The following is a 17,035-nucleotide window of genomic DNA, read 5'->3' as shown; positions in this document are numbered from 1 at the left end:
TGGGCTTCTCTACCATTTGGAGAGATATAGAGGAGATACAGTGCTCTTTCCTGTGCCCATGAAGTACCCTTTTCATGATCCCAACAGTTTGTTTTGTGGTAAGTATTAAATGCTTACAATGTGCCAGGTATTATTCTAAGCACTGCAGTAGATAAAAGCTAATCAGGTTGGACACAGTTCATGTCCCACATGAGGCTCACAGTCTTAATCCCCTTTTCACAGATGAGGAAACTGAGGCATGGAGAAGTTAGGTGACCTGCTCAAGGTCACAGAGCAAACATGTAGTGAAGCTGGGATTAGAACCCAGGTCCTCTGAATCCTAGGCCCATACTTTTTCTATTACGCCACACTGCTTCTCCCGTCAGTAAATGGTGCAGGAAGCAACGAGAGGTTGGAAGTGGAGAATAGAAGTATGAGGCCACAGTCCTTTTTAGGATTTCCAGAATAAAACTGACTATTCAGTTATGTAAACTAGTAGCATGCAACAAGAGCCATTATTCCCATTCTTTTTGGCAAAGATTATGAGATTGTGGTATATATACATATAATAAAAATGGCTTATTTTTCTAAAATAACCTAGCATTTTCCCATTATGGTATCCTCCCTCACTTTTAGTTTGTTCCTGTACATATGAAAATGCTCACAAATGTTAAGGTACTACAAACATTTTTTTGTTGTTGTTTTGGGTTCTAAGGTAAATAAAACATGCCATTTTGCAAAACTAAATTTTTATAAGGTAAGGAAGATAGTTTTGAAATGGAGTTTCTCCAAATGTAAGCCTGTGAACTAGTGTTTCTATACTTTACACCTTAGCATTACACACAAAAAGAACAAACATCCCTTTCCCCTTCATCATAATACTTGCACCTTCTCTGCCCACAAGATAAACTCACTCCCTATATTTTGGCCTTTGCAAGCCTTTCCCATTAATTTCCTGCTTGCCAGAAATAGACATTCAATTCTTAGTCTGATCAATTTAAATAAGGACCCACTTGGAAAAGAGCAATTGCCAGGCACTTTGGGTTTGGAACTGCTTCAAATTAATGTTCACTTTAAGTCTGCATCCCCTAAACCTTTCCTAAATTTAGTACTGTCCATTCAACTTGACTTATGATCAAAGAGAATGTCAAGTTTATCACCATTTTTATTGATATTTATTTCACCATACAAGTCTTCCCTATTTTACCCAATCTTTCTGGTACAAAGGGCAAAATTTGTCATTACAAATTATGCAGAGAAGCCCCCTGCTGTTTCCTAAACAAAATAATCATTAAAATAATATGGTTTCACTCCATAAGATTTTTTTTCCTTTTTTCTTTTTTTTTTTTTTTTTTTTGCTTTTCTAAATGATCAAGCACCCTAAGTCTCAAAATGCCATCTGGATCTCAGCCTTCTGCCATGATGAAGCTTTACAGTGTTGAATTCCAGTAAGCATTAATGGCAGAGGGTGCTGCATAAAAACATTCTTGCTCTAACACCTAATTAACCTACCAAAATGAACAACATATTTATTCAGTTAGTGTAATTTTTGTATATGAGAAAATCAGGTAGCTCTGAAGCAACTGCATGCACCTTCAAGCCTCTAACACATTCTCCCCTGTTGGTTTTTGCTGGCAACCAGGGTTTATTAAGGAGCACGGATTGGGTGGGAAGATCACCCTTTCTATAACTCCAACTGATTATGCATATTCCAGCCCTCCTCTCATCAAATCTGGAACAAAAATATAAAGCTCAGTATCAATGTAATCCCAACCTTTTCATATGCAAGGATCATTTTATCTTGCTTGAGTTCTGTTCATTATGGTAAATGTATTTTACATTCGATTTTGAATTTACATAAATCAGAACTAAGAAATAGAAAACTACAATAACTGACATGAGAAACACCAGAATTTGCTACATATTTCCTAGATGCTTGCAAGATGACTAGAATAAAAGGACCAAAAAGCTGCTTTTTTCTTTTAAGATAGGCATCACACAGCAGGAACAGAGAAAACACTTATGGCTGCCGTGCTCAGCTCTGCCCTTTGAAGTGTCCTTGAGCTAGCACAGTCTAAAACAAACAAGTTACTCACCGAACACGGGCCTGCACTTCTGGTGTTAGAAATCTTCAAAATTATACAAACATTTCTGAATCATTCCATCCCAAATGTTTTGTAATTTATTATTAGACACTATGTGGTTATATGATGGGTGCTGCAAATCTAGGGTTTCATACAGAAAATAATTTCCCACCACATAAAATATTCAGTTTTATTTTCAGACTCAACTATTAGCCACCAGCCACAAAAACAGACACCTTAAAAGAGTTCATCACTCACAGCACTTAACCCAACCACCTGGATAAACTGGAGGAAATATTCTATTTTACAGTCTGGAGTTTGTCCTACCAGGGAGGAGTGTAATCATCTCTTTCTCATCACAGGAATTCAAATCACATGAATCAAGTTTTCAACTAGCTGCAATTATGACATTAAAATATCTTCAATCCTTACCATTTTCTTTGAAAGAAGGGCATTTGTGGTGACATTCCACAATTGGCATACAGCTAAATCAATGAAGCAGATACTGTTACAAAAAAAATCAAGAGAATTCATGACCAAATGGGCCTTTCAAAACAGCCCAAAATGTGGTAAAATATGGCCTAAACACACACTTTTATTGTTTTAATTGTATGCTGCTGGTATCATTTAAGCTACAATCTTCCAAGTTGAAGACTGAAAAATATACAAACTCCCACCAAGTAATACAATTTCACTTATTCATAAAACTGAAAAGTTTTTAGGCTGATGTTTTTTCTCACTTCCTTCCACACTTGACTGAGGTCTTTATCTCAGTTGATCTGGGGACAAATATTTCCCAATTTTGTCTTATAGGAGAATGGAGAGCTATATTTGATTAAAATGAAGCCAGATAAAAATTTTCACTCTATTAAGGAAATGGGCAGCCTTCAGTTTTGATTAATGTAAGTTATTGAAATAAAAAACCAAGGAATTTTGAACATTTCTAAGTGCTAAATACACCTGTAATCATGACAGAAAATTTCAGACATATAGATCAATGAAAAATTCTGTGCTAATATTTTGAAATTATTTCACTTCATGAACAGATGGCTATGTGCAGGGTTTTCATTTTGTGATTTGTTGTACCCAACCTAATTTCCCTTCATTTGAAGATGAAAAAAACCAAAGAAATTAAATGAAAAACATTTTGATATACTGTTAATATTCAAAATGTATGCTCATCATTCCAAATAGAGACTAAGCTTTCCATAGCAAGGTAATTAACATACCGAGCAAGCTTTCACAATTTGCAAGTATGATTTGAAATTGTATTATATTTTACATGTGCGATTTATGCAAGAGTAAGAGAACCTTAATTCTAAATTTCTCTTCACTTATTTAACACTAAATGCATCCACCTCATCCATTAAATATTTAAAATATGGGATTTCTTAACTTGATTTTGTGCATGTGAATTAATGCATTTAAAATACAATTTATCTAAAGTTGCCAGGTAAAAAATTCACACTTTCTCCCTCCATATGTGCTCTCATTAGTATTGGCTGCCTTCATTTCTAAGGTATCAATCTTGGAAAGTGGCTACTGACTACCGGGTTCATTTAATTATGCAAAGCAAATGTGTCATTTTTTTTACAAATTTAAGAATAAAAACTAAACTAGTAAGAATTGGGGAGTGACATCCTTTGTATCAATCAATGGTATACATTGAGCACTTACTATAGGCAGAGCACTCAAGTAAGTGCAAGGAGTACAGCGCACACAGTAAGCATTCAATAAATACAATTTAATGAATGAATCCCTCAGTACAAGGAGCTTACAGTCTATGAAAATAACATCAAGAGCAAATTTGGATGACGTCTCCACTGGTACCTGTTTTGTTGTCTGTCTCCCCCTTCTCTACTGTGAGCCCATTGTTGGGTAGGGACCGTCTCTATGTGGTCCCAACTTGTACTTTCCAAGCGCTTAGTACAGTGCTCTGCACACAGCAAGCGCTCAATAAATACAATTGAATGAATGAATACCGTTCCAGACTGGAAAGATTCAGGACCCAGGCTGCAAGGAGTTTGTTCACAAGAAAGACATCTCCACTTTTCCTCAGGTGAAGTTGTGACAAAAAAATCTTTCAGGCCACGCCACTCAGGCTTCTGAATTGTGGTTCATCTCCAGGGCTTTATTTCAACCAGCACCCAACTAGCCTACATTAGTAAGTGAAATTATATCAACTGGTTGTTCCAGATGAAATTTCCACTTTGTCCATATTTCTATTTGGGGTACCGTGACACAGCATCATTTTAGGGCTGGCAGTGTTAGGTCTTTGAAAATGCAATTTTCTTTTAGGAACACACAAACTTCTAAATGCTCCAGGAAAAATGACCGTGGTATTTGACAAGCATTGTACTAAGCCCTGGGCTAGATGCAGGTTGATCAGGTCAAACAGTCACTGTTCCATCCAGGACTCACATTCTAAGTAAGAGGGAGACTAGGTACTGAATCCCCATTTACAAATGAGGAAACTGAGGCATAGAATAGTTAAATGACTTGCCTATGGTCGGTCATAGCAGGCAAGCGATAGGTCCAGGATTAGAATCCAGGTTGTCGGACTCCCCAGGCCCACGCTCTTTCCATTCGAACACACTGCTTCTCTACCAAACACACTTGGGAAAGTTCACTCTAGCATTTCACCCAGGTTGCAAACTGGCGTTCCAGGCTTTTTCACCTTCATTTGCCTCTGCTCCCTTCACTGCCACTCTGGGAGGCCTCAAGGAAATCTCCCTTTGTCCAGGTAGCAGAAGTGAAGGCTGGAGAGTGCAGAATTGTTACCTTCTCTTCCATCCCCACCGAGACATCACCTCCCAGTCAAGAACCATAGATTAATCAAGATGCCAACACAAGGGAGCATGCAGCATAAACCTGTCCTAAAAGACCATGCTGGGTCACAATAAAAAAAACATTGTTGGGTTGAAAACTGGCTTAACCCCAAAGACTGTTTTGGCAGCAGATTATTTCTGTTCAACCTTATATGAATAACAAATTGCTGCTTTACCCTCTTCACCTCGATAACTGTAAGGTGTGCACATGAGCAATCTACTCTGTGGTTCAATGACAATTAGGCAGGAGACAGAATAGATACCTTCTAAGGCTTTAAAAGTTCCAAATATTTGGTAGGCCATGTTAAAACTGTCAAGATTTAATGATGTTGAGAAGCAGCATGGCCTAGTGGACAATGCTCAGGCCTCAGAGTCAAAAGGACCTGAGTTCTAGTGCCAGCTCCAGCACTTGCCTGCTGTAGAGTTTGGGCAAGACACTTCACTTCTCTGTTTCTCAGTTACCTCATCTGTAAAATGAGGACTAAAACTGTGTGGGTCATGGACTGTGTCCAATCTGAATGAATTGTATCTACCCCAGTGCTTAATACAGCGCCAAGCACAGAGTAAGCACTTAACTACCATTTTAAAAAAAGAATATTTACATTTTAATTCTCCACAGGCCTCTGCATATTTTTAATGGTATTTGTTAAGTGTTTACTAAGTGTCAAGCGCTGTTCTGAGAACTGGGAAAGAAAGAAGTCAATTAGGCCAGATATAGTCCCTGTCTCAGATGGGGCACACAGTCTTAGTAGGAAAGAAATCTGGTATTAAATCCCCATTTTGTAGTTGAGGAAATTGAAGCACAGAAAAATTAAATGATTTTTCCAAGGTCACACAGCAGGCAAGTGGCAGAGTTGGGATTAGAATCCAGGTCCCCTGGGTCCTAAGCCCAGGCCCAGGCTTTATCCTCTAGGCCACACTGCTTCCCTAGATTCTCTAGACTGCTTTTTCTGCAGAGCTTCAAATTATTTTGCTTCCTACCATCTTCTTCTACAGCTTAAGGACATTGGGTTTAGGAGCCCATGAACATGATTTAGGGGTAGGAGTGCCCTGATTTTAAACTCCAAGTTTTCAAAATTGCCTCACAGAAGATTTAACAATCTAAGCAAGACTGATTACAGCACTTTATGACCCAGTGAGGCTTTGAAAGCTTTGGTATTACATCACTTCACCAATGCAGGCTCAACCACCATACACTCTTGACCTCCCACTTAAGTCAGTGATGGCTAAGCACTTAGTACAAAGCCAGCAGGGCAAGAATTTAGGAGTGAGCACAAATTCCTTGATGACTGAGTTTGTGGTGCTCCAATAACCAAGGTGTCTGAAGACCTCAACTGGCCTCAGAATTGTGGGAGAACATATAAAGGGCTCACCAGGGTCTTTTCTTCCTTAAAAATAGTATAAATGTTTAGTTCCAGAAAGAATGTACAAAATATCTATGATGATAATGATCTAGGGAAATATGTGCTCAGTGATCAAAACTGCCACACCAACAAAAATCTTTTTGCAGATTAGCAAGGAAAAATGGCTATTTGGAAAGGGTTAGGGGGTAAAAATTAGCAAAACAACACCTACTGAAAGGGAAAGGGGTACAATGGTAGACTATATTAGAGATCTTGCCTACTCTGCCTGAAGGACCTAGCTTTATGGGGAGACATGTGGTAGGGATATGATTCTCATGTAATGTGGGATAACACTCTAGTTAACTCCTCACTATAGAGCTCTTAAATGGTTTCACTCACTGGGACACATGGCCAAAGATGAAGAACTCTCAACGTGTCTTATGGCTAAGGAAAGCTGCCATCTTCAACTCCTTGAAGTCTCAAGAGACCACCCCAGTACATAAGGCCAATGAGGTCTGCACGGGTATTGAGAGAGCCTACTATTAGTCTGAGGGGCTCCTTGGAAAGGCACGGGGACATCCTGAGCCCCGGGCAAGTTGTTTGAAGTGCTGCCAGAATTTGTGCTTAGACCAAACTTACCCATCAACTCAAGGCGACAACCTAAAGCCTGTGAAATTTTGGCAACCATAACAACAGAGCCTCTTAATTTCACTAACACATAAGCTCACCAACTATTGCAGAAAGAAATACAATGTTACACAAAAACTGTAATTTAATTATAAATCAATCCATTTTATTTATTGAGCCCTTACTGGGAATACAGTAATGTACTAAGCACTGGAGTGAAAACAATGTAACAGAGTTGGTAGACAAATTCCCTGACTGTAGTGAGATTACTCTAAAGTCAACAAGGTCTCAGCATAGGGACTAGATAAGGGTCCTTTCTCATTCACCTGGAATGGAAAGAATCAGCCTGTCCACAGTGCCATCTGAACTTGCATGGGCCCTCATAGGCCCGGGAGTCTTACAGGATCCAGCATCAGGCATCTCTGGGTCTCTGAAGTCCCTACTGCCAAACTATAGCCCCAGGGCATCATATCTGATTATACCTCAGGGTGTTCTGGAATCTCTGGAAGGGACTGTAATTTTATACAGCCAGGTAGATTATGTTCCATACACACCTGCATCCTCAATCATCCCCTTTTCTCCTTCAGAGAAAAGGTCTCTGTAGGTCATGTTTTTCCTCCCAATTTATAAATCTTAAATGTCTCCTGGGAGCCATGTTTCCAGTGACACCCCAGCAGATGCTCACTTGTAAAAAATGTGACTGTTCCTCCCAAAGGAAGTCTACAAAGAGCTTCTTACAAGCTTAGTCCCCTGGTCAGGGCATTGGTCAGGGAAGTCGGATGATGCCTGTCATTTTAGGGGCCTTTGTGATCAGAAAACAAGTATGGAGATCAAGGAGGAATGACAAGGATCTGGACCAAGACTTGAAAACTACTGATTAAAGGACCCAAAATACCACTCACTGTTGACACAGAGATAGCAAACATAACCCACTACATTAATAAGGATTCTACTACTCTCGCATAAGGCCAACAAGTGTTCCAATCTGCTTCTACAAGTAGAATTCCCCATTTCTTCATTCTATTAAATCCTATTGAAATCAATGGTTGAATTGCACAGGCAAACAAAGCTGACAGCTAAATTAAATTAATGAAATACCAAAACAAAATTGAACATTAGACAATGGGAACTATAATGCCTAATCATGCAACACATGCCAGCAACAGCTGACAAGAAAGTACACTTTGTTAGAAATTGATGCAGTATCTCTACCAGGCAAACTAACTGAATTTTTCTGCAGGAAGTACTGTTCTACCTATAATTTCACAAAAGGCACATCTGATACTTCACTGCTCATTATTCTTTCATTTATCCCAAGGGTAAAAAGTTTAGACAATGAAATAACTTTGCTCTATATCATTTCCCTCTTCCTTCCCATCAATCTCTTCTTCCTTCTCACCTCCCCGCTTTCCATTTCTTGAGGGGAGCCCTCTCAAATCTGATTAGACTGTCTCTTCTGATTCCCCACCTGGATATGGCTTGTAATTATGTAAACTCTCAATAGTAATCCAAGAGTTAAGTGATCAGATTTCATTTAATTTCTATTTTCCAAAATGAAGTTTCCATAAGAAACTCTAGCTGAAATAAGAGAAAGATCCGGTGGAGGTGTAAGCGAGAAAGCTTCAATTATTGAAGGAGGCTAAGAAAAATAGGATATTTATTGCCTGAGGCCTTTTGGTTGGTAAAACAAACTTTTTGCAGAGGGCTAGGTGGGAAAAATAGCAACTAGTATGTTTTAATCATTTTCATTCTCTCAATATGTTTTCTCCCCCACCCCTCCCGCACAAAAACAAAAACCCAAAAAACTTATTCCTAGATTTCCAGAGAATTTAGGGAAAGAGATTGGCCTACTGGAAAAAGCCAAGACTGGTAGCCAAGAGACCTGGATTCTAATTCCAGCTCTGCCACTTGCCTGCTATGTGACCTAGCACAAGGCACTTAAGTTCTTTATATCTCAGTTTCCACATCCGTAAAATGGTGATAAAATATCCATTCTCCCTTCCCCTGTTGGGCTAGGCTTTATGTCTGATTTGAGTGCATTGTTTCTAACCTAATGCTTAGCACAGTGCTTGGCACATAAGTAACAAATAATATTACTAGCATTGTATTTCATCATATGTTTATTGTTATATTGTACACTCCCAAGTGCTTAGTAAACAGTAAATGCTCAATAAATGCAATTGAATAAATACAATCAAATTGAATCAGGCCCAACTGAGATCAGAGTCAATGGAAGGCTTCTTGTACCAGAGTTTTTTTGGGAAGACTGAGATATAAATTCTCAACTGATTGAGTTAAAAGATACTTTTATCTGGTATCAATAAATCCTACTATTGTGCTCAATTTAACTCCTCTAAGTCCCCTCCAAAAGAATACCAGATCCACATGGGGTAGTTAGTTGACAGTAGACTCTCAATAAGCATCATTAAGTGATTGGAAACATAACCTTCTTTGAAAAACCCCAGTAGTTCAGGGACCATCTTAGCATTTGATGTTCATTCATTCATTCATTCAATCAATCGTATTTATTGAGTGCTTACTGTGTGCAGAGCACTTTACTAAGCACTTGGAAAGTACAATTCAGCAATAGAGACAATCCCTGCCCACAACAGGCTTACAGTCTAGAAGGAGACAGACATCAAAACAAGTAAACAGGCATCAATAGCATCGAGATAAATAAATAGAATTATATATATATTCAACAAAAGTAAACAGGCATTGATGAAAATAGAATTATAGATAATAATAATAATGGCATTTATTAAGTGCTTATTATGTGCAAAGCACTGTTCTAAGTGCTGGGGAGGTTACAAGGCGATCTAGTTGTCCCACGTGGGGCTCACAGTTTTAATTCCTATTTTATAGATGAGGGAACTGAGGCCCAGAGAAGTTAAGTGACTTGCCCAAAGTCACACAGCTGACAAGTGGTGGGGCCGACGTTTGAGCCAATGACCTACATGGCATGCTCTACTCTTCTCCAAAGCCCACGCTCTTTCCACTGAGCCACGCTGCTTCTCATGTATGTATGTATACATAAGTGCCGTGGGGCAGCGAGGGCAGTAGAGCAAAGGGAGCAAGTCAGGGAGATGGTTGGGGGGAGCTGAGGAAAAGGGGCACAAATTTTATATATTTGCCATTTCAGATGTAGGGTCTATCATTATTTTTCTGAACCTACCACATTCTAGCTTTAGGGCATATCTTTTCAGATCAATGAACTGTATTTAGTGAGCTCCTGTGTGCAGAACATTGTAATAAGTGTTTGAGGATTGTACTAAAAAGGTGTGGAATATGGAAAATAACTCCATATAGATGCAGCCTATGCCCTTTGGGTTTTTTTTTTTTTATTTTGTTCACAATCCACTTAGTCTTTCTTTTTCCAGATTAGAGTCTGAAGCTTTATAGACTGTTCTCATTTGGTATCTTCTCCACCTCACAGTCCCCTCTGACCAGTTTGTTTACTCTCTTTTGACCTTTCCCATTTCTATGAAACTTCAAGAATTGTCATGCTCATCATTTCTTGAGTATAGTGATTAACCGTAAAAATGTTAATGTATTTGCCAGTATTTCTGCCTAAATTGCAAGGCGCACACCAGTGCCTTACTAGCATATGAGTTGAATGTTACGTCCAAAAAATTTATTGATATAAGGGCTTGAAAGGACCATAGGATTAGGGGCATATTATGATTCTAGGAATTACATTTGTGTTACTACAGTGCTATACATAATCTTGAACATGCTCTGCACCCAGTGTGTTCTCAATTAATATTCTTAGTTGATATCTATAAAGAGATGGATTATAATCTACTCTAGGCATTTTGGTTTTCTCTCCCTCCACTTGGGAACTAAGCCCTTATGCAACACACCATGGCTGAAGATGCAGACACTAATACAGAAGTGTTTTTAATGTTTAGGAGTCTTTCAAAACAAAAATAGCTGTAAAGATGAAATCATAATCAAAGCTTAAGATATTTCTGTAAATAGGTAACTTAATTTTTCTTTTTATTAACCCTCAAAGTTTCCACCAGACTTTTCCACTATTCCAACATCCTAGTGACAATACATCTGATACTGGAAGGCATCAGTAGCTGGACAAAGAGGACCAATTACTTTCCAAGGGCATGGTAGCCTTTCAGATTTAACCAAATCTTTTGGTCTAATGCTAAATTGAATGGGGAATTTATTTTTAAGAATTGTAATAATTTTGTCTAACCATTGTCTCTTTAAAATCCAAAACCCTCCATGGGAACAGTTGAGATAGCCTGTGTGCAATTCTCCATCCAAACTAAGGGATGCTTTCCCTACGTGGGACAGGGACTGTCAGGGACCAACCTGATTAGCTTGTATCCACCCCAGCATTTAGTACAGAGCGTGGCACAGAGTAGGCACTTAAATAGCAAAATCATTTTCCAATTCATTTTCACTGGAAAAAAGATGGATGAAATTATATGCTACTATTCCTAAACCTGAACATCTGTTTTTAGGCATATTTTCCTGACTCCATGTTGAACTTTGAACCCAAAATAAGAGCATTTGCCAAGATCAATAGCACTGTTACTTCCTAAGATGAGATCCAGTCCAGTATTTGCCACGGACTATCACCGGGTACATGACTATAATATAATTACAATCTGACAGTATACTACGCAATATCCACTGAAGCGGCCATTAAAACCAAAACAGACTATTATTCTGGTAATGTTTTATTCAGGTTTCAGTATTTAAAAAGGTCATAGTCACTTTACATCAGATGAGGCAAGATGAACAATAATTTTTAAATGTCTACCTACTGCTGTCCTTTACTTTAGCAATTCACTATAATAATGCTTACAAAGGACATGGCACAGGCCTTACCTCATATTCATAAAGCAAATGAAGGACTTATCATAAATTTTCCTTTCCACCTTACAAAATTATTGCTGTATCCCTTGTGTAATTACTGTTGGAAAAAATAACAGGGAACCTTGGATGATGTGGTATTCCTGAGAAGGTCACAAATACTCTGAAAATATATCAATATACCAGAAAACCAATACTTGCAGGAATTTCGGAGCAATGCCAAGAAACAGAATGTACTCATAGTGACTAATACTCCAAAATACTGCAAATAAACTCTAACAGATTAACAGGTTTATAGCAACTGAAAGGTATATTCAAATCACTCCAAAACTAATCAAGCTTAAGAATATGGCAATCTTCCCTATTAATAAGAATGTAAGCTGGATAAGTAGACTGAGCAATCTATAATTTATATCCAAAATCAATGAGTAGAATTTTTTTCAATGTGTTTTAATTAAAAATGACAAAATAACCTTCTTAACCTGAATAATTTCACTATACTATACCACAAGTGCTTCAGATTTCTACTCTGGCCATTCACAAAAATAAATCCAAATGTATTTTCAATCCAGAAGTACAAATCATAATAAAACCATAATGCAAATAAAACAAGGCAGATCTTTACCCTGATGTGAAAAACATTTTGCTCGGATAGTGCCCATTCTATTTTTCTTGATCAGGAAAGTTTTAATCAATGGTATTCAATTCTGACAATTATAAGAATCAGACTGTAATTACGTGCAATACTTAAGGGCAATAAAAATGTACTATTTTCATTATTTAAGTCTCAACGCATGTATACCATCTTATTCAAATATGACCCCACAAAGATAGGTTGCTAATGAGATGTTTAGAACGGTTTCAAGCAATACAGGTAAAAAATTATTTAAAAGTAAATCACATAGTTTCAAGTCATTTTTAATTGACATAATGAATAATGCCTTTTTGGGGACATCTGTATTTTCTATTTTAATACATGTACCCAGCATATCACATTCAATAATTACAGACTCTTAAGAATTAAAAATGCAATAATGCCACAAACCTTCTTGTTTTGAAAACAGGATCCATAATCTCTGTCTAAAAATACTGCCCTAGCAAGTCTCTACATTGACAGATGCCCATAGCTACGATGCTTCAATGGGTGTGATGATGGATAGAAACCTATGTTATAGAATTACACTTTCAGAATATAAAACTGTTAAAACCACTTGGTTATTACAAGCTATATTTGAGGATTTTAACACAAACTAGACGCTAATGAAAGGAGGACATCAGCTTATCAAACTTTGGTTACTGGGCTTGAATCTTTACTTTTGTAATCTCCATAAAATGAAACCCCCCTCAAAATGACCAAGATGATTAGATGAGTCTCTGCAGTACATCTCTGCATATAAAACAGTCCTTTATAACATATCTTTTTCAGCTTGATCGATTTTCATTGCCATTTCATTCTAAATTAAAGCTGCAGCCTGGCTGTAGCTAGGTTTATCTGGAAAAATCCATGTAGTCTCTAAAGCCTGCATTTAAATTCATATAGAAAAATTCTGTTTTCCTCCCATGCAACCTGAAAACAAACATTTCCAAAATATATAATGCTCTATTTATGTGTCAGTTACTGTAAATACTCTTTCCTGAAAATCCCATAGCAAGTCCAACCATAAACAATTACACTGGATAACACATTTTAACTGAAAAGACAAAACCTACGTTAGAATAATACCAGTATAAACCATGAGGTCATACCTGATTACTTAGAGCCTGGAATGGTTCACTCGTTCCAGAATGCATGACCTTTTTATTTCCAGAACCCCCCAAAGATTGCATTTCCTGCCTTACAAAAGAACATCACAGACATCTATCTTTCAGCATCTTCGGGGCTAGTAAAGAAAGCACCAACAGCACATCCGTCCATCAGTTTCTGCTTGAAGCCATTAACAAATAAAGATAGGAAATCTTAAATGTGGTGTAGCGTTGCCCTTGTGATATTACAAACATCCAGTATTCAGGGAGGCTGACACAGTTGTATTGCTGATGCTGCTAGTGCTGTCTGAAAACAGTAAGCTTTACTGCTTTAAGCAATTCTGCATCATCCAAACAGAGAGCCAGCCACATCCTTCAGTTTTTCCACTTGAATTACTATGAAGCTAAGCTTGCCATCACTGAGTGAGTTTAATCCTGGTCAGTTAAAATATATATATATATATATATATATATATATATATATATATATATATGTATATAATAAGGTTTAGCTTGTGCAACTAAAATTTACACTGCAAGAGACCAGGATGGAATGAAATGTAAATTCCAGATTATCACGGTTTTTTTCACTGCATAAGGAAGCTTCAGAAGGGTGATTTAACAGGGAACATCAACTCTGTGATTTAAAGGAAACTTAACCTAAATCACACACATCATGCACATATCCAAACTCACGAGTCATTACTATCATCCTTGGAACCTATGTAATCACAAAAGCATTTCAATGTCTTTCCAGTTCATTATTTTTAAAAATATATCTAATTTCCTTTGTTATGAAGACATTTAAATTCACATTGTTTACCATTGATGACCCCCATTATAACCTTGTTGGACTTTAAAGTGATGCCTTCATCTATTTCAAAGCACAAAACCCAACTTACATTGCCTAAACTATGATTTCATCAACAAATTTGAGAACAGACACCAAAAGAACTATTTAACTATATTTTTATGTATATTTTTATGATAAGCTAATGGCACCTAAAGTGTTTTCAACAACTCAAGTCTTTCCACCCCAAAGCTAAAATAGGGCAGTTTAATAATTAGAAACACATAACAGTGAAGCTTCAATGTTGATCTTATATTAAAAACAACAGTGCCTCATCTTCATCATAATCCCTGTGGTTTAAGTATTTTCATGTCTGAGTTAAACATCAAAAAATGGACCAGAGACAACTTGAAGTTTCATTTAATAACTAGACAGTATAACTTTATCAGATCTGCAAACACCAGATTTAAAACTTACATATGGGCTGCATCCTTTTTCGTATCCTGAATACTCAAGCTAGTTGGCTTTGTGACCATTAACAATATACCTCACCATAAAGCTATTGAAATAAAAATTTGAACTACACCATTATAACAAACTATTCACTTCTCTAGTGCCAACCTACTCACTGTACCTTGATCTCATCTATCTCGCCAATGATCTCTTGCCCACATCCTGTCCCAGGCCTGGAAAGCCCTCCCATGTTCGGTGACACCTCTTTCTGTGAGATGCCACTGTCTGTAGCATCAAACACTAAAGGGGCTATGGACTTCCACCTTCAAATATGAACTCAACACTCATCAATGACTGGGCCAGCATCCCATTTGGTTTATTTTGGAAATTAAATATCACCCCTGTCAAAAAGAAAATTACTTAGCTTCTGCTAAACAAGTAGTAGTTACAAATAGAAATTCCATTGTGTTATGACTGCTTAATATTGAAAGTATGCTATGCAAAATTAGATAGCAGAAGAGCACATTAGGACAGTGATGAATGGGACAAAAAATCTGCATAAACTAGAATAATTTTAATTGATTACTACAATGAGATGCCTTTCTCAACAAAGAAAAGCACAAAGTTTTACCTCTCTCTGGCAAAATTTCTCAAATGTCATTTGACAATGTAAGGCTGTCACTTCTGCCTACAGAAAATCTCTCTCCCCTTCCAGAGAGTGAACCCCATATTGGGCAGGACTGTGTCCAACCTGATTATCTTGTGCCTATCCCAACACAATGTAGTGCTTGGCACATAGTAGAGGCTTAACAAATACCACAAAAAAGGAAAAAAAAAAATCTATCAATCCCTCAACCTCCAGCCCTCCTGTTCTCTTCCCTTTCCACATATACAGGTTTAGTACAGTGTTCTTAACCACGAATCTGTTTCTGGGTAAATTCTACTAAATGGCAATGATGTAGATATTCTGTATCTGTATCCTGTAGTAGTAATGACATTCATTAAGCACTCACAGTGTGCAGAGCATTGAACTAAGCCTTGGGAAAGGGTACAGATGAGAATTAAACCATTCATTCATTCAATCATATTTATTGAGCACTTACTGTGTGCAGAGCACTGTACTGAGTGCTTAGGAAGTACAAGTTGGCAACATATAGAGACAGTCCCTACCCAACAACGGGCTCACAGTCTGGAAGACCACGACCCATCGAGGGGCTCACAATCTAAATGTGTACCTATGTATGGTCTGTACCATAATGAAAATGAAATGATAATGGAATTTGTTACAGGCTTACTATGTGCCAAGTACTGTAACTAAGCAATGGGGCAGATCCAAGACAACGAGACTGGACACTGTCCCTGTCCCTCATGGAGCTCAAAGTCTAAGAGGGGAGAAGTACCACTTGAACTCTCTCTTGTCTATCATGTTCCCACTGGGGTACTAAGTGCAGTTAGAGAATAGACAGGTATGAATACAGCACACTGCAAAGAAAACACTTAGGTTCTTTACACGTACAGCTCGTTGATGGCTGAGGTGATCACAGCCCAGTGCTGATACTGCTCACCTTGACCATAGCCTGGCCGATGGTGACTTTGGTAGCCACTGTGGACTTTGCCCATGTTGAGCCCACTATTTTCCAGGATTCCTACTGAGTGTGTCTAGATTGCAGAAAACTTTGCTTGATTCTTCAGTCAACAGATTTCACCACTGATGGCCCAGCATCGGCAGACAAAACTGAGAGCAGAACCCAGGCCTTATGATTCCCTGACCAATGTTCTTTCCATTAGACCAATAACAGGACTAGTTGAATTAATAATTGAATATACAAAGTTATCGAGGCCTCTACCTAAAAATATTTCCTGAGCAATACTGATAGTATACCCTATCCTACGATAACTTTTTCTTCCCAGAACAGTTAAATTGTAAAATTGTATGATTTTCTGCAGAACAAGAGTAGAGAAGGAGGTTGTTCAGACCAAAATGTGACAGGAGGTTCATTTTCATAAACAGGCAAAAGAGACAAAGAGAAGTTTGGCTATGAACACAGAGCAGGCATGTGGAGTTTTTTTTAATTTATTGTTCTTGGATACACTATTTCTTATTTCTCAGAGTCATCTGGGATCTTTGGGGTCATATTAATAAAGTAGGCCTTAGCTTTTTGGTTTCGGAAAATTTTCAAGCAAAAAATTGTTCCAGTCTCCAGAGATTAGTTTTTGGACACAGACATCCAATATCACTGTTCTGCAAGTACTTCTTTCAGTCCAGCAAACAAAAAAAGTTTACATAATTTAAGTGACCGTGGGCAAGCCACTTAACTCCTCTGTGCCTCAGGTTCCTCATCTGTAAAATGG

At 37.8% G+C, this 17,035-nt stretch overlaps 1 protein-coding gene across 5 annotated transcripts in view; it reads right to left on the bottom strand.

The window, feature by feature from the left end:
- The window catches only part of SLC4A10 (solute carrier family 4 member 10), a 223,203-nt gene that overhangs the window by 138,758 nt on the left and 67,410 nt on the right, over positions 1–17,035 (bottom strand). For 2 of the 5 annotated variants that reach the window (XM_038750969.1, XM_038750971.1), the window contains exon 1: positions 13,444–13,703. The exons of the other annotated variants lie outside the window; for them this stretch is intronic. In XM_038750969.1, the coding sequence (XP_038606897.1) occupies positions 13,444–13,524 (81 nt within the window). In that variant the 5' untranslated portion in view covers positions 13,525–13,703. Of the gene's footprint in view, positions 1–13,443; positions 13,704–17,035 lie in introns of those variants that run through there. 5 annotated transcript variants of the gene reach the window in all.

The sequence above is a fragment of the Tachyglossus aculeatus genome, chromosome 9 (genome assembly GCF_015852505.1).
Source record: "Tachyglossus aculeatus isolate mTacAcu1 chromosome 9, mTacAcu1.pri, whole genome shotgun sequence".
Classification (NCBI taxonomy): domain Eukaryota; kingdom Metazoa; phylum Chordata; class Mammalia; order Monotremata; family Tachyglossidae; genus Tachyglossus; species Tachyglossus aculeatus.
This window is presented reverse-complemented; position numbering and strand designations above follow the sequence as displayed.